Here is a 19,394-nt window from a genome sequence, read left to right as displayed (position 1 = left end):
ACCTCACAATTGTCTGCAAAGAGAATAGTCGATGAGGGTGAATCAAAACACACTCTGCTTTTCCAGACAGACAGATTTTGTCCAGAGAGTACCAGGATAATGTCTGTGCATGCATTCCCTTACTTTGCTATATCCTTACAGCCCCAAACAGTTTATTATAACCAGAACATGTAGCCTTAAACCCAGAGGAATTGGGCTTTTTCTGCAACAGATTTATAGACCAAACACAGACTGAAGATGATTGTGCCTTAGAGCATCTTTCCCGGAAGCAGTGTTTATTTTCAAAACAGTCTAAGCTCAGTAAACATATTTCTATTCACCTAGAGGCTTATTCTCTTCTTTTTCCCCTTTTGGTGCTTTTCCACTTTAATTTTAATTGTAAATCTTGAAGACTGACAAGATAAAAACTGTTCACATTCAAAGAAAGAAATGTAAAGATTGTGAACAGAAACGGAATGTTAAGCATAACTCTGAAGCCCAATGGAAGTTGAAGCCCATCAGCTGTACTATCTCATAAATCAGTGGTTCTCAACCTTCCTAATGCCATGACCCCTTAATACACTTCCTCGTGTTATGGTGACCCCCCAAACATAAAATTATTTTTGTTGCTACTTCATAACTGTCATTTTGCTGCTGTTGTTTATCGTAATGTAAATATCTTGTATGCAGGATGTATGTTCATTCACTGGACCACATTTGGCACTAATACTCAATACGTCCAAATTTGAATACTGGTGGGGTTGGTGGGGGATTGATTTTATCCCATGGGAGTTGTAGTTGCTGGGATTTATAGTTCACCTACAATCAAAGAGCATTCTGAACCCCACCAACGATAGAATTGAACCAAACTTGGCACACAGAACTCCCATGACCAACAGAAAATACTGGAAGGTTTTGGTGGGCATTGACCTTGAGTTTGGGAGTTGTAGTTCACCTACATCCAGAGAGCACTGTGGACTCAAACAATGATAGATCTGGACCAAACTTGGCATAAATTCCCAGTATTCCCAAATGAGAACACTGGTGGAGTTTGGGGGAAATAGACCTTGACATTTGGGAGTTGTAGTTGCTGGGATTTGTAGTTCACCAACAATCAAAGAACATTCTGAACTCCACTAATGATGGAATTGAACCAAACTTGGCACACAGAACTCCCATGACCAACAGAAAATACTGGAACAGTTTGGTGGGCATTGACCTTGAGTTTTGGAGTTGTAGTTCTCCTACATCCAGAGAGCACTGTGGACTCAAACAATGATAGATCTGGACCAAACTTGGCACGAATTCCCGGTATGCCCAAATAAGAACACTGGTGGGGTTTGGGGAAAACAGACCTTGACATTTGGGAGTTGTAGTTGTTGGGATTTATAGTTAACCTACCACCAAAGAGCATTCAGAACCCTACCAATGATTGATTTGGGCCAAACTTCCCACACAGAACCCCCATGACCAACAGAAAATACTGTTTTCTGATGGTCTTTGGCAACCCCTCTGACACCCCCTCGTGACTCCTCCAGGGGTCCCGACCCCCAGGTTGAGAAACACTGTTATAAATGGTGCCCTTCATAGAATCTCTGTGTTAGAAGAGAAATTGTGAGCCATCCAGTCCAATCCCCTGCCAAGAAGCAGGAAAATCGCCTTCAATTGATATGTATTTCCTAATGAAGAACATTAATGAGGTAAAAAAATGAGTATTTCTAATAAATAGCATTTAAAAATACACAAACCAGAAAATGCTGCGTGACTGCATCTCCATATATGAACCCACACGATCTCTCTGATCATCTGGAGAGGCCCTGCTCACAATCCCACCTGCGTCGCAAGCACAATTGGTGGGGACGAGGGACAGGGCCTTCTCTGTGGTGGCCCCCAAACTCTGGAACTCTCTCCCCAAGGACATCAGACAAGCCCCAACATTGGCAGGCTTTAGGAAGAGCTTGAAGACGTGGTTGTTCCAGTGTGCCTTCCTAGAATAGGAAACTCCAAGCATTGTGTCCCAAATGGACTTTATTAGAGATTTAAGATTGTCTGTACACAGCACCTATCTCCAAAAACTTATCCATTTCACCTGTCATGTCCAGCATTTTAATCATTACATTTGGTCCGGCCTTAGTTTTAAATGCATCGTGGTGTTATTGTCTAATGTTTACTGCTAGTCTTTTAATGTTTATTGTTTTGTTTTATGAGTTTATGAGTTTATTTATTGTTGTATTTGTTATGCTGTTGTTTTATTGTTGTGTTGGGCCTCGGCCTCTTGTAAGCCGTACCGAGTCCTTCAGGAGATGTTAGCGGGGTATAAATAAAGGTTTATTATTATTTTATTATTATTATATATTACACAATAAATATGACTTGCCAGCAGGCTTTTAGGTAGGTAGATGTGTTCTGCCACAGTCTCAACAAGTAGCCAGTAGCAATTTTAAATAACCACAGAGTACACAAATTTCTAATCAGTCTGGTTCTAATTAAGGACTAACAGACTACTACTACTACTACTAATAATAATAATAATAATAATGTATTCATTGGAACTTGTGTCACAAATACCATCTGCCTGCGATAAAGAACTGGTGGGACCACAAGCCGGAAAAAGTTACAGAGAATGAACACGTCAAGCTACTCTGGGACTTCTGGATTCAGACAGACAGAGTTTTGAAGCACAATACTCCTGACTTCATGATCATGTTAAAACTAAGGACGGATTGTTGATATTGCAATCCCAGGTGACAGCAAAATTGATGAGAAGCAACTGGAAAAGCTTACACGATATGAGGATTTAAAGACAGAACCGCAAAGACTATGGCACAAGCCAGTAAAGGTGGTCTCAGTGGTGATGGGCACACTGGGTGCACCTTGGCTTGCACTTAAAAACAACCAGAGCTGATAAAATTACCATCTGTCAATAGGCACCCCTACTCAGATCTGCACACATTATTCACCAATATATCATACAGTCCTAGACACTTGGGTAGTGTCTGAAGTGTGATCCAATACAAAAGTCAGCATTTGTTGTTTATTCAGTCACTTCAGACTCTTTATGTCCTCATGGAGCAGCCTACACCAGAACTCCCTGTTGGCCATCACCACCCCTAAATCGTTCAAATTCAAGCCAGTCACTTCAAGGATGCCATCCATCCATCTTGCCCTTGGTTGGCCCCTCTTCCTTTTTCCTTCCATTTTCCTCAGCATATTGCATGAACCCAGCAAAGTTTGCTGTGTACTAATCTTGTTTTGTATCAAATAATAATAATAATAATAATAATAATAATAATAGGCATGTAAATGTAGTTATTTGTCTCTTAATTTCATTTTGTTTCTAATGCTGGCCCTCACATTTTGTCTTCTACTCTAGAATTCAGAGACACTTCAAGAAAACAACACTATGTGGGCCAGTGTAAATAGAGAGCAAATTCTGACCAAAGAAGCTACTGAGGGATCTTTGTGAGAAAATTCTAAGCAGAAAAATACAGAAGATTGTTCAAAGAATTTCAACCCATTTAAAGGTCTCAAGAGACAAGATTTGCAATCACTTCCTTCAGAAGTTCTTCAATCATTTAATTGATTGCCTTGTCAAGGAATTTTCACTAATACTTGGTGTTGATTTCCCTTTCAAAATTTTACTCCACACACTTGTATATTCCTAAACAATTTGTATCTATTGTTCATATCCTTAAAATAGCATGTGCCGTTCACCTGCTTAGCTTTTTTAAAATGCAGAATGAACTTGCTCCTGACAGTGAAAGTTTTTCTCCATTCAAATAATCACAGGACACAAATTCAATCTTAGCCATATCCTTTGAGTATTTCTATGGTTTCTATGAGTATAAGAAACATCAGTGATCTTATCCAGAGAACATACATTCCTTATTCCTTTTCTTATTCTTGTAGCAATCACTGTATGACAAACTACAATAATTATTCTGAATGCTTCAAAGCCCTATGAAAACCATTTCTCCATAGGTTGACTCTCAAGAAATCATGTCATATGTGGACCATTCAGGATGTAGTGGAACATATATAAGTATACACAGACATGTATGATACAGAAAGTATTACTGCATAAATTCTTAAGCCCCTGATTCTTTCTCCACAATGATTCCCTGGAATTGGACAGGAATACTGACAGAGTAGCGATTAGGCTTGTTTGATCAAAAAGAAAAAAGAGGCTCACAACCCTTTTTGGATGTAGGGGGCACTGGCAATTTGATTTTGAAATGATTTCTGAAATTTTCTGGGAAAAAAGGTTGGAAATATCTGAAATTTCTGAATTTTCCGAAATTTCCGAATCACTTCATAAATGTCAGACACGCATGCGCAGTAGGAAAGAAACAGCACTCGCACTGGGGAATATTCAGGGGATTGTCCCTCCCTCATTTTTAGACCAATCGTGATGACACTTGCTACAGTGGTAGAACACATGGATCATTGTTAGCTCACAAAATTTCATCACTTTTTGACTTATCCATGGACTTTTGGCAAATTTTCAAAGTTTTAATAAAAAGTTTATAGACTGACCCAGTTTAAATACAAGTTCTGACTTGGTTTTACTACAGGGCTGGCGTGGCTCAGGGAAAGCGCGTCGGCCAAATAAACATAAGTTCATGGGTTTGATCCCCCTCCCCTGTAGATGTCAAAATCTGTAGATGCCGAAATCCTTATTTAAAATGTCATTTATGGATAGATAGATAGATAGATAGATAGATAGATAGATTAAAAAACAACATCTTAGGAAAGATAACTGGCACCTTAAAATACTTTTACTGGCCAAGAAGTACTCAAAAATAAATTCAATAAAATATTTCAAAACATTCCAGACTTTCATTGTTTTGAAATAATGGCAACTGGTGGCTTCCAGAACAATAGGTGGTGAATCCGCTCCAAGCGAGATTGGGAACTTTCCATAGTCCCAAACAAATTTCAGCATTCGGTATATCCACTTTAAAAGCTAAATTAAAACTTAGAACTACTTCACAACCATGAAAATACGGAAGCCAACAGAACTACTGTTTCTAACTAGGTATTACCAAGGCAGGGGCTAGGTTGCCACCACTACAGTGGCCCAAACTCCCACAAATTTGTTCCTTGGACTGAAGGAACCTCATTACCTTATTTCAGAGATGAAGATAGAGCCTGCATAGTTTAGGCCAGTGGTTCTCTACTTTTAATCCTCTAGGTGTTGTAGACTTCAGCTCCTACCATTTCTAACAGCTGGCAAGCTGACTGGGACTTCTGTGAGTTCAAGTCCAACTCACCCAGAGAACCAAAGGTTGAGAACTAGTATGCACAGAAATACAGAGCAAGACCCCCCTTTTTGTTGGCTTGTTGGACTGTAACAAGATGAAAGTGAATTTGGTATAATGATTTGAGTGTAGAAGTAGGGGTAGTGATCCCACTCAGCCATAGAAGCCTCCTGGGTGATTTTAGGCAAGTTGGGTTACTTCAGCCTGTGAAAAAACCAATGGCAAACCTGCACTCAAGAAATCTTGTAAAGGATATCTCATGACGGGTAGAGGACAACATCAAATGTAATAGATGCAAAATACTCCTCATACAATATCTGAAAAACCTATAACTTAAGTCATATTATTGTCCCCATATTAAACATAAGGATAGAGTAGGGGAACAACATATTGGCTTATTTATGGATACTCAGTGATTTCATGAATCATTGAGGAAGGTTTGAATCAAATATCTTCCACTTGCATGTGCTGAAAGACAGTTCTTTAGAACACTATAAATGCTTTCTGTATCTTTTGGCTTTCAAGTGACTAATGCCAAATGCCTTGGGTCTTTTCTTGCCATATTTTAAATAGAAAACCTCAAAAGAACAAATGGAGTTGAGGTAAATTAGTTCCTGTACACATAAAAATTGTGAACAGAAATAACACACAGTAGAAATGGAACCAGAGGCAGAAAGCTGTGAAATTATTTTTCAGTAATAACACAAAACCCACACCTTAGCTAGTAAATATATGATTAGAGGAAGTAATGGATGATCTGCATCATACAGCACAACTAATAAAAAAGAATAGATTTGAAAATCTGTGCTCATAAGAGTGTATTACTTCTCCTTTCCTGGTGAAACAAGTATACAGATGAGCATCAACCTACATCAATCATTTTCGGTAAGAATTGAACATCCCCAGGGAATAAAGTTATAACAACATACAACAATAGAGATGTGGCTCCTGCCCAAATTCCATTGTAAAAACACATTCAACACATTCAAAATTTACTCTTCTGTAATGTCAAGGTACCAATGCCCTCTATGGACCTCATCACATTGAGGTCCAAAGAATAGGTGATAGTGGGGAGATACATGAGTCAGCGTGGTGAAACCAATGGGCAGTGGGGGAACCCGTCATCACACATCACCCACATCGTCCCCTTACCCATCCCAGTGGGGAAGCGTCACCGCCCAGCTTCTCCTCACACTTGCCTTGTTCTTATCTATGAGAACATGGGAATTCCTAGGAAGCTGCCAGGACGCTGGAAGTATGATGCCCCATAGGAATTAGCCCTGTATCGTCTGATGGGCTCTGGCAGGCTCTGCCCACCCAGCATCCTGGGGTGCTGAAAAACCTCAATGTGATGAGGTCCTCTGTGTCCACTGTGTCCACTGTATTGCTCTGTCAGAACTGAACATGTAGTTGTTACACTGGAAACCAGCAAGATAGCAGCATGCAGCATGTAATTCCAATGTAAGCCCAATGTTCCAAGAGTTCACTCCCAGATTCATTTCACTGGAATTTTTATTTGAAAATTCTATTGTTTTCTCTGTTGCTATGCAGCAAGAGATGATGAATTTCCCAACACACAATGCATGTTAGGAAACAAAGATGTCATCCACATGAACTCCACCTAGCTGTGTGTTAGATTGGCAAAACAAGCTTTCAGGTTTCCCACCAAGAATAAATTTTAAGATACACAAGGGATGAAAGTGGTGAAAATAATAAATACCATAATAACACATGTTAAGTAGAACTAGGTGTGTGCTACTAGGAGTTATTTTCATAAGGACATCTTTCCCAAGGACACTGGCCAGATTACTTCATTTCTTACATTAACAGAACTGGTCATATAAAAAAGATGATTCCATCTAAAATCTGGTCAAGTCAATGTTGTAAGGCAGTCTTGGGGGTCGGAACCCCTGCAGGGGACGCCAGGGAGTGTCAGAGGGGTCGCCAAAGACCATCAGAAAACACAGTATTTTCTGTTGGTCATGGGGGTTCTACGTGGGAAGTTTGGCCCAATTCGATTGTTGGTGGGGTTCAGAATGCTCTTTGATTGTAGGTGAACTATAAATCCCAGCAAGTACAACTCCCAAATGTCAAGATCTATTTTCCTAAAACTCCACCAGTGTTCTCATTTGGGCATATTGAGTATTTGTGCCAAGTTTGGTCCAGATCCATCATTGTTTGAGTCCACAGTGCTGTCTGGATGTAGGTGAACTACAACTCCAAACTCAAGGTCAGTGCCCACTAACCCTTTTCTGTATTTTCTGTTGGCTTCTTTGTGTGCCAGGTTTGGTTCAATTCCATTGTTGGTGGAATTCAGAATGCTCTTTGATTGTAGATGAGCTATAAATCCCAGCAACTACAACTCCCAAATGACAAAATCAATCAATCCCCCCCCCCCCCAACCAATTCCACCACTATTCAAATTTGGGCATATCGGGTATTTGTGCCAAATTTGGTCTTGTGAATGAAAATACATCCTACTTATCAGATAATTACATTACGATTCATAACAGGAGCAAAATTACAGTTACGAAGTAGCAAAATAATGTTATGTTTGGGGGGGTCACCACAACATGAAGAACTGTATTAAGGGGTCACGGCATTAGGAAGGTTGAGAAACACTGTTGTAAGGTATTTTATTCTGGGATGTTTGGGAAATTATGGCCATTCAAAGGTTCTTGATTTACAGTTCCCTTCACCCCTAGTCAATGTGCCTAATGGTGAGAGATTATGGGAACTGAAGTCCAGACTGACATAGTTACCCACACCATGTTGTGACATTCAATGTGAGATCATTGGCTCAAAATATCATCAATTAAAAGAACAAAGCCTTTCTGGCAAATAATGGTGTCAAGAACATAAACTGTATTTTTGACCTGGCAGGGCATCTATTTCTATATCAGTGTTTCTCAACCTGGGGGTCGGGACCCCTGAGGGGGTCGCGAGGGGGTGTCAGAGGGGTCGCCAAAGACCATCAGAAAACACAGTATTTTCTGATGGTCATGGGGATTCCATGTGGGAAGTTTGAGCCAATTCTATCGTTGGTAGAGTTCAGAATGTTCTCTGATTGTAATGAACTATAAATCCCAGCAATTACAACTCCCAAATGTCAAGATCTATTTTCCCCAGACTCCACCAGTGTTCACATTTGGGCATATTGAGTATTCGTACCAAGTTTGGTCCAGATCCACCATTGCATGAGTCCCCAGTGCTCTCTGGATGTAGGTGAACTACAACTCCCAAACTCAAGGTCAATGCCCATCAAACCCTTCCAGTGTTTTCCATGGAAGCCAAGTTTAGTTCAAATCCATCGCTGGTGCAATTCAGAATGCTCTTTGATTATAGGTGAACTATTAATCCCAGCAACTACAACTCCCAAATTACAAAATCAATCTTCCCCCAACCCCACTAGAATTCACATTTGGGTGTATTTGGTCTTTGTGCCCAGTTTGGTCCAGGGAATGAAAATGTATCCTGTATATCAGATATTTACATTATGATTTATAACAGTAGTAAAATGACTGTTATGAAGTAGCAACGAAAACAATATTATGGTTGGGGGTCACCACAACAGGAGGGATTGTATTAAGGGGTCATTAGGGTTGAGAACCACTGTATTAAGGGGCCGCGGCATTAGGAAGGTTGAGAACCACTGTTCTATATGATGTGTCAGGGACCCCTAGAGCCCTCCTTCTTAATGATAGGACACATATCATCAGCAGTATGGACAAAGTTCCTCCTTGTCTGCGTCATTTGAAACTAGCAAAATCAAAACCAATGAAGACTTATTTGGGGTGGGGAGGAAGAAAATGTGGATCATAGTATCATTGCTAGAAGGAGAGTTGCTCAAGTACAGTAAGTTTGGAACATTCAAAGCACATAAGATTTAGAAGCATGTCATATCCTTCTCTGAGCTTTATGGACAGGTTTACAAGACCGTTCAGACTGAGCTTTATAAGGCTTGTCACCAATAAAGACAAACTCTGTATGTGTGTTGTTCATGAGGAACATTTAGAAGCAAGTAGTTCCAGGAATGTTTTTGTTAATCCCATTAGATGAGAGTTAATGTGCTACGGCTTAAACATTTTTCTTTACTAGTCTATATTCAGAATTTATTTGCACCTATAAATATTATCCATAAATATTATTCCGAGAAGCTGGCAGAAACGTGTTTGCTTATTCCAGACTCATTATAAAACAAACATAGCCAACAACAGCTAATGAGAAAGTTGGTCATAGATTATTTATTATGTATCAACTGATTTAGTGATTGTGATACATTCCAAAATAAAAACAATTTCAAAGATAAGGATGAAGTAAGAGTTTTTTATACCACAAATGTTTTAATGACCAACCAGCTTGTAACCAATTTGGAGTATCTTATGGTCTAGTGCTTATATGGAGCCTGTGACCAGCTTTCATCTGGCTACTGGCCCAGGTAAGAAAGGTAGAAGAGCTTAGAAACATTAACAATGGCAATAAGTTGTGAGGCCTGTGTGATTACATTTCCCATTGTTAACACACATATACACAAAACTTTATTAGCTAGAAAAATTTCAAGTGGCAATGCCTCAATGTGCAATATCTTCCCTAGAGAGGTTTACCTGGCCTCTATATTGTGGCATTTTAAGCAGCAGATGAAAACTTTTCATTCTCCCAGAATGTTTATTTTTTCATTTTTTTAAAAAAGGGTTTTAGTGTCATGTTTTATGCCTTTATATGTGTTGTAGTACAGCGTGATAGTAATGTTACTACTACAGGTAGAAGGGAGAAGAGGGCTGCGCAGGTGTTGGAGGAGGAGCAGCAGCGAAAGCGGATTAGAGACATATTCATGGCTCCAACTGATTCCGAATCCTTCGAGGGTTTCTCAGACTGTGGAATGGGGGAAGGAGAGGAAAGCAGGGGAGTTAAGCGGGCTACTCGAGAACAAGAATCTGATGAGGAGATCCAAAGGAAGCATATCCGTGATATACTTAGCGCTCCAACAGAAGATGAAGATTTTATGGGTTTTGAAAGGAGTGATGGGACTGGGAGTGACATTGAGGAGGAGGATGATCTAGACTGGACCCGTGTACAAGAAATTAGGGACATCTGTACTCAGCCTACCTCCAGTGATGACTTTGAGGGGTTTGCAGAAGAGTGGCAATCTGGGAACACTTGGGAGGACCTAAGTCTTGACAGACGCTGGCAAAAGTGGAGAGATGGGAGGCAGTGCTCAGCTGCAGGGAATGGGACAGCTGAAAGTGATGATGAAAGGGTAGGGAGCAGTTCATCCTCTGATGAGGAGTTTAGGATATAAGTTGGCTTGGTTTCTATGGGTCTTTGCAGAAGGCAAAGTGTTTTTTCGGGTGTGAATCTTTGTTACTGCTATTACTCTCAAGCTTGGGTCCTTGGCCTACAGATCTTCATGTTTCTGTGACTTCTGGCTGATACTCCGTAAGTGCTGACTTCAACTCTCCCTTTTGACTCCAGACCGTGTTTTGACAACAACTACGCTTTTTGGACTGCTTCTTCTTACCTTGGACGTGCCTGGACTACGGACTGCTTTTGGACTCTGATTTTGCTTGCTCCCACCTTGTTTTCCTGTGCCTTTTGGACCTTTCGAATTACAAGCAGATTGCTGTATATTTTTGTTATCTGGATTATATTTAAATCCAGATTATATTTAAATTGGTTTTTTTTTACTTAGCAGTTGCTATAAACTTTCAGTTTGTGCTAGAGACACTGAAGCAAGTGTTTCTAAGCCCTTTTTTGTTTTTAATAAACCTGTGTTTGGACCTTTTATATTGTGTTTGGCGTTCTTGAGGCTTCTGGGTCTTGACGATATGTTACATTTTTATCTCCATTTTGTGGACCACTCAAGGAAGTTTTGTGATTTGATAGTGTAGACATGTAATATATAAGAACGAGAAGCAGTTTTCAGTATTGGCAAAAACAACATGGAATGAGGCAATCAACTTTAGCCCTTGTTATAAACTTCATTTTCAACTACTCTAATCAATAAATGGGTGTCTATGAAATGGCTTAATACAAAAGAAGCTTCGTAATGGGTTTTAACAGGGATCAGTGCAATTAGCATAATAATAACTGTGTAGAGGTGAAATCGAAATGAGGTTGAGATGAAGTGAGGTTATGGAGACTTTTGAGGCAGCTAGAATAACTAGGTGATAAATCTTGTAAAATAACGGTGAGAAATGTGCAGAATTCTGTGCCCTCCATCATGATTATTTTTTTGTAAGGGCCTGTTTTTTGTTTTTGTTTTTTTTTTTAAAAAAAACAAACCACCATAACTGGTAAGATTTGCATTTCTACTTTCCAGAACATAATGGGTTCTGGCCTGTGTGAATTAAAGACCCCAAAAAGGTGGATCTGGCCCTCCATGACTTCCTATGCTTTCCTTAAAGAAAAAGAAACAGCATTTCCATTTATAGTTCCCCTCCTGTTTGCAAAGGTCATACCCTACTCCCATGTAAAGGAAAGGGATGCGTTCTCTTGCTTATAGGCTAAATTACTGACCTGAAGCATCTGGAGATAACCTTCTTGTGGGTCACAGAGGAGTGATGATATTCGGTGGTTGTTCTTCATGCATCTTTGATTGTTCTCTCTTGACAGAGGAAAAATCTGTCTTATGACTGTCATTCTCCCAAGAGCACTGTGTACCAGTTCTAAAATTTCATTGTCGCTGATTTCCTATAAGAAAACAACACATTAATTCATTTAAAACACTATATCTTTCCAATACCTCCGCCTATATGAAAACAAAACATTGTTTGAAAAATTTCTCTATTTTTATTTAAAATATTATGGTAAGTCCAGCCCCCTGTAGTATTCTGAAAGCATTTTGTAACCAGGGAGAGAGAGAGAAAGAGAGAGAGAGAGAGAGAGAGAGAGAGATGGAAATTTAACATTCTTATTTTGTTAAAGCCAAATAGGTCAATGTCTGGATGAGAGTCAGCTTACTAAAAGGTCCACATAAGCCTCTCAGGCTTCCAAAGTGAACAGAGGATACAACTGTAATAAATTAATAGACAGAATAATTAAAACAGAGCAAATTCATGCTGCAGTATTTTTTATGGCCAACTGATTTTTTTTATCTATCAAAATTCAGACTTATCTGATGTATTAAAATGTTAATTACACAGGACAGCTGAAGCTTTCTTCACAACCTTCTTTCAACCTGCTTTTTGAGTCCCTCCATCTTGGTTTAAGATGTAAATACAGACTTGGTTCATCCTTGTTCAACAAACCAAGAAGAGTTTGAAAGATCTCCTAGATATATTTCTTCAGATCTCTTATCTTAGCCAATGCATGCTAGATTGCCAACATTCTGCACTTCTTTGCTAGGATCTAACTAGTTACAGCTTCTCCATCCTTGTGCTGTACCATGTGCTCTTTTTGTCAGATTCTTAGAGATACAGCAAACCACTATGACAACATAATACTGAAATTTGTTAACCGAAGATATGATAAAGACTAACAGCTTTAGGTTTAGCCAAAAAACAGCATGTCTCCTCTGAATGAATGCTTGCAGGCGGTTATGGACTGGATGAGGGAAAAAAACCCAAAACAAATAAAAACTCAATCCAGATAAGACAGAGGTGCTTGCCTTAACAGTTCTAATCTAGGGTTGAAGGTGTGTCAACCATTTCTAGATAAGGTTACTGCTGGACACTAGGTCAGGAACACCTTTTCACACGGCATCAAACAGAGTTCAGTAGTTGCAAACTACAGAAGTTTATTTACAAAGGGCATATACAAAAGGGAAAATGGGAATTTCCCAAAGGAAGTAGAAAAGATGCTATAAAATAACAATAGCCCAAAATATACAGATCAATAGTTCAAGACTGTAATGATCACGAAATCCAAGATAGCAAGATGTATGAAATCCTCAACAGCAAGGTACACGAAGTCCAAAATCACAAGGTACAAGAAATCCAAGGAGTCAAAACATAGTCAAAAATCCATAGCATGAAAACAGGAGCTTAAACAAGGCAAAAACCCATTCAGGAATGTAGACAAACTTGAGAGCTAGTCATGAACTTGATTTTAAAATGAAATTGTCTGCTCTAAAGAGCCCAGAGAAGCAGCAGATAATTTAAGCTCAAACCTGACCAAACAGACATGAGATCATATATTCTGCACCTTTGTTTCAAGGACTGTTTCTCACAGATTCTTTCTAACCTTCTCATTAACCTTTCATTAGCTCTCTCCAAGCAGAGATCTAATTTCATATCATGGGGCAACTCGCCATCTTCTGAAGGCTGGGAAGGACACTTCTCAAGAGAAATATCCTCTATCTCTTCTGGCTTGTCTCTGTGATCTATGGCCTGCATTTCTGTCTTTGTTTCAACCTGAGGAACAGCCTCAGTGAAAATCTCACCATCAAAATCCCTAGTTGAACTCTCCTGAAAGATTGTGTTCACTGCTTGGGAGTGCTCCTGCCTCTGTCTCTCTAAATGTCAGCTCAACTAGATACCAACATTTTGCTGATTTAAAGCATAATGCAGAATCACTCCGGGTGCTCGTTTTAGAGGTTGTCACACCTCCCTCTAATTTGGATTTGGGCACTAAATTACTACAGCGTGAAGCCTTTTGGATTTTCAGCCTTAAAACTGTACATCCCAATGGTCTAAATAACACTATTTCATTCCAATGTTACATGTAAATTATAGTGTATAGCTCTAACAGTTTCATGGCTTGCTTTACCTGGGTTGGGCCCTTTTAATTGCTTTAATTTATAAACTTGTTTCTATCTATTGGCCATGTGCTTGCTACAGAAACATACTTTTGCAGAGCACGGCCCTTGAGAACCTGTTGTAAGTACCTAGGCCTTTTTTGTTATGTATACTTTACATGTTATTAAAATATGCGAATGTTTATCCCTTTTGGGACATGTTCTAGCCACTTGTGTATATTCCCTGTAGATCCACTGTTTCACTGTATAAAACATCCGTGGAAGCATTGTTATTGTGGTGAATTGGTGTCCACTTCATTACTCTCTACAATTCTCCACCTAAGGAAGACTTTAATCGAAACCGGTCGTGGATATCTTCGTACAAGAAACTGAAAACCTACTCAAGAGTAATTTTCTCTAAAGTAAGAGATTTTATGCCCTCAAGAGAAGTGTGGGTATCTTCCTACAAGAAACTGAAAACCTCACTCAAGAGTATCCTTCTCTAGAGTAAGGGACTTCATGCCCTCAAGAGAAGTTGGCTTTACATCAAGAAAGACTCTTTTTGCTACGGTTGTATAATCACTGTGTAAACTACAGTTTGTAATTCATTATATACTGCTGTATGCCACACTGTATAAATTTGTTATTTGTTTAATATTGCATTATATTAGCTGAAAGAATATATTTACCTTTGTGTTTTGTCTACCACAACTTGCAGTGGATTTGTGATTTTTTTGTCAAGAATGCTTATTACCTGCTTCGGCTGATATGTCAGCTGTGTACCTTCCTAGAACTGGAGACCTAAAGATGGCAGTACAAATGCTGATAACCTCAAGGTTGGACTTCTGCAATATGCTTTAGATTGTACTAAGTTCAGAAACTCCAATTAGTTCAAAACATGGCAACCAGATTGATTATGGGAACATCTAGTAATGAGCATATTACACACATACTAAAGTCACTCGACTGGTTGCCAATTAGTTTATGAGCAAAGTACAAAGTCTTGGTTATAACCTTTAAAGCTCTACATGGTTTGGGTTCAAGATACTTACAGGACTGCCTTCTCCCATATAATCTGTTCTATTCACTTAGGCCCTTTGGGGAGCGTTTGGTCAACCAGCCAGAGTTTGATGCCAACTGTCACCCAGACATTTATTTGGCTACCTCAAGACTTTGGAATGACCTACTGGATGATATTCAATTGCAAAATGAGCAGTCAGAATTCAAGACACAATTGAAGACTTAACTTTTCTGGTAGGCTTACCCAGTCACTTATAAACTGTGGGTTTTAACTTTATATTTTATTAGTATGGGTGTCAATCTTTGTTCCGTGTATTTTAATATATGCATGTTAATAGTATTATATTTTATGTGTATGTTTTAACCATGTCATGCTTCACCTCAAGCTGTGAGGAGAACCAAGTAATAAATAAGCTTAGTAGTACAAGTAGTAGTAGTGTTGAGATTAGAGAAATCAGTAAAGGAATAAAACTATCTAGCGCTACTACCTTGGTCTTCCACTTTTAGAGTGTTAGTCATGGTCAATAATTCATTTTTTTCATAATAATTTCCAAAGTATATTATCAGCATGAAATAAAGTGACATTTTTCTTTCTCTGCTCTTGGAATGCAAGATTTAAGCTGATCTGTTTGCTCTGAGGTATAGGAACATGAGTATCAAATAACAATTTCATACCAATCATTTTGGTGTAAATTTATACAGAATAATATATATATAATTTGTTTACAGTTGTTTATGTATTTTATGGCCATTTGACACACTGTTTTCATAGCAGCTTGGTTTGTGCCTTACTATTCACTATGATAGCTATGCTGAATAAAAACATACTTCTTCAGTGTTGGAAAACTCAAAGAAGGAGGATTCTGTACTGATGACCATCTTTCAAGTTCACAACTTGTTCTATACAAAATTTGTACACATTCACACAAAAAAGTGAATTTACAGAATAACTCTAAATCTGATCTTCTTAGGGCCCGCCCAGATAGTACCTTTATTGCCGTATCTACCAGAATAAAGGAGGGGCTGTCCAGACAATGTTCTGGACAGTCCTGAATTAATTCACCACAAACCAGGAAAATCCTGGTTTGTGGTGACTTAATTAGATAGTGTATTTATTCTGCGCCTTCTTGGAAGGTGCGGGATAAACCCACTATTTCTGGTGTTTGGACTATAGTCCAGACGCCATTTCAACAGTTTACCGGGCAAAATAAGTCCGGTCAACTGTGGGAATATCCACCCTTCCCTCAAAGCCCCCAGACCCCTTTGAAAAGTAATTAAAACTTACCTGGCCTCTATTACAGGCTTCGAGCACCTCACCCCCCCCCTCCCCCGGCTCTCCTGGTGTCATTTCTACATACCGGGAGAGCTGCTCAAAGCCTGTAATGGAGGCTGGGGAGGTTTTTGTTAGTTTTCAAAAGGGTCTGGTGACTTTGGGGGAGGGGGGAAGTGCCTCCAGACATTCTCCCGGTTTAGTCCCAGGAGAATGACTGGATACCCACCCCAGAAAGCATGCACTTTCTGAGGTGGGTGTAGACAACCCCCTAGGAACATCCGCATTTTAAAAACATGAATTATCCTGGGATAAAGGGCTGTCTGAAACCGCCCAGAGAGTAATTTAGACATATTCTCCATTTGTATTTATGGCTTTATGGTTCAGATAATTCATATTAGAGATGTCAATAATAATTGTAATTACAATGGCAGAGAAATTTGTGATCAATAGATTTCTTCCTCTAAAGCAGTAATGAGCAACAGATGGCTCATCTACTTCCGTTGCTGATATTTTGCTATGAAGACCATTTTGGTTATGAACGGATAGAAAAATAAATAAAATAAAAGGTATTACAGCAAAATAACTACATTTTTCTTTCTGAATAAGACAAGAGAAAGAGTTCACTACAGTTTAAAGAACAATTTAATCCCCGGACATGTGATCACATTTTAAAACAAGGTTTCTGCTCTCTCTTGTTCTGATGTAAAAGGATATGGTTTTGTGTGTGCGAGTGGATGGCTTGTCTCCTGTGGATTCCGATAATGCGACATTTTGCCCTTGGACTCATGAAGTTGCTTACTATGTTCTAAAATAATATTTACAATCAGAACATTGAGTCTATGTAAAATTCCAAGACCATTTCTCATTTTTTCTAACTGCATTATTTCATAATATAAGGGATTAACAGAGGCTTACAAACAAACAAAAAAACAAACAAAACAAAACAAAACAATTTCTGCTGATTTAATTATAGAAGCCATCTACAGATAGAAACACACACACAAGCACACATAATGGTTTGGCATATACTCATCTAGGTATTGACTAATCAAAGTAAACCACACAAACTGCTGATTGACAAAGGCCACTATAGTATTCTATGGTGTAATACTGCCCTAATTTCTGATTTGTGTGATCAATTTTAATGAGTAAACATTTGAAAGGTATGAGTAGGCAGACTTAAAAAATCTATATAGCGGTTGTGCTTAGGAAAGTAGTTTTCTAATACATAGAAGAAAATATTAAAATATGATTTTTTTAAAAATAACAAACTTAATGTAAATATAGCACGATGAATATTATTCATGTCAACATGGTGTAGTGGTTTGAGCATTAGAGTATGACTTTGGAACCACTGAGTGATGTTGTACAAATTATACACTCTCACCTTCAGGGGAAGGTAAGCACACTTTGAACAAATCTTGTCAAGAAAAGCCCATTATAGATACATCTCAGGGTCATCATAAGTCAACAATGACTTGGACACACAACACACACACACACTGTTTAATATTGGGCTCAGTTCAGTTTTCTATATATTCTTTTAAGTGGATACATGCTGACAATGTATCTTATCATATTGGCAATGGGATTTGTCACACATCATGGTGAATCTGTGTGGGCCCAGCAGGGTGTGTGGAGAACCCATCACCCACCTTGCCTGGGTTCCTCTTACCTTTTGTGATGGAGCCCCCACCAGAAGTAGATGTGTATTATGAGATGGGAGCCAGCAGGCTCCATCACAAAAGGGGAGATGAACCAGTGTATGATGGGCCATTTTTGCCCGTGTGATGAAGTCAATCCCTATGAAGTTTGAGTTCATGCAGCCTCATAAGTACCATAGCTTCCCATTATGAGGCTTCCTGGACTTGAGGACCTTCAGGTAAAAAATCTTCTTACAGTTCCATGAATTTCACTGTCACAGCCATTGGAAAGGCATGAAAGGAAATTCTTAATGACAGATTCCAAGCTTTGGAAGCCCCTTCCTAGGGAAACTAGGCTGGTCCTCACCTTCCTTTAGTTTTTCTGGCACCTTTCTAATACAGCAGATGTTTGGCAACCATTTGTTTTACATGTAAAGGGCTATTACTTCCTCTTACTTTTTTACTCTATGCTTTTAAACTAATGTGTTAAATTGTTTGAATTCTGTTTAATAATATTTTAATTTTAGTACCATCTGTTTTTTCTCGTGTTTCTTTTTATCCTGCAAATCACTTCAATCTCAGAAAAAGGATGAACGGGGGGAATTTAAATAAAGTTATTGAGTAATTGATGCATTTTATGGTAAAAGATGAAAGAAATGACATAAAATTGGCAAATTCTTGGCTCAATTCCCATAAAAATGTTTTATTAGCTCACATACCCAACTCAAACATGAAAGTATCAGGTAAGTTAGGACAGTATGACCACAAACCAGTGTGGCAAACAAGACAGAACAACATGGATCAAGGATTTGCACTGTGTCAACCCCTCTTAAAAGTGCCATTTCTACTGATACTGCTACACTAAGACCTAAGCAGCTGCCATTTCTCAAAGTATTTGCCATCTACACAGTAAATGATGTCAATTGACATGCCAAGTATGATAATAAATCCAAAGTATTCCTGCCCAGAGGGAAGGAAGAAAGGAGGATCAAGTGTGCACAGATGGAACTGGAAAGAGTAATAATCAACCTCCCAGAGTTCACACAAGAGTTTTAAAACTTGGAGCAAGGAGTTGGGAAGTCATTGTGACCTGATGTCCCAAGCCTTAAATTATAAAGGCTATTTACTCCAAATGGCTTGCCTTTCTTTCTCTGTGAACTGATCAATGTCGAAGTAATAAGCTGGTGGGAGTGTTTAGATACGAGTGTTGTGTGAGCTACCTTTTAGACATAGGAATGGGTGGAGCAGAACCCCATGCGAAGAATGATCTTTTGCACTTTTACGATCTCCTGAGGGAATCGTTTAATCATGTGTTGTTACAACTCAGGTTTTTAAACGAGAAAATGGACCATCTCCTTAGAGGTTTTGCCTCTTTCTCAGGAATTCCTGTGCAATCAATTCCCCCAAAGACTGAGAACTCTTTGTGTGCAGATCTGGCTAAGGACTTGTGCCAAAATGGGGAGAAAGGCATGTCGGACCTTGGGGATCTGGGGGCTGAACGAGGATTGAATGATGAGTCGACTGAGGGAAGGGGAGAATCTTTG

At 39.0% G+C, this 19,394-nt stretch overlaps 1 protein-coding gene across 4 annotated transcripts in view; it reads right to left on the bottom strand.

The window, feature by feature from the left end:
* The window catches only part of GRID1 (glutamate ionotropic receptor delta type subunit 1), a 1,182,427-nt gene that overhangs the window by 202,294 nt on the left and 960,739 nt on the right, over positions 1 to 19,394 (bottom strand). For all 4 annotated transcript variants that reach the window (XM_060768968.2, XM_060768967.2, XM_060768969.2 and 1 more), the window contains exon 6: positions 11,757 to 11,930. In XM_060768968.2, the coding sequence (XP_060624951.1) occupies positions 11,757 to 11,930 (174 nt within the window). The remainder of the gene's footprint in view (positions 1 to 11,756; positions 11,931 to 19,394) is intronic.

Source organism: Anolis sagrei, chromosome 3 (genome assembly GCF_037176765.1).
Source record: "Anolis sagrei isolate rAnoSag1 chromosome 3, rAnoSag1.mat, whole genome shotgun sequence".
Lineage (NCBI taxonomy): Eukaryota > Metazoa > Chordata > Lepidosauria > Squamata > Dactyloidae > Anolis > Anolis sagrei.
This window is presented reverse-complemented; position numbering and strand designations above follow the sequence as displayed.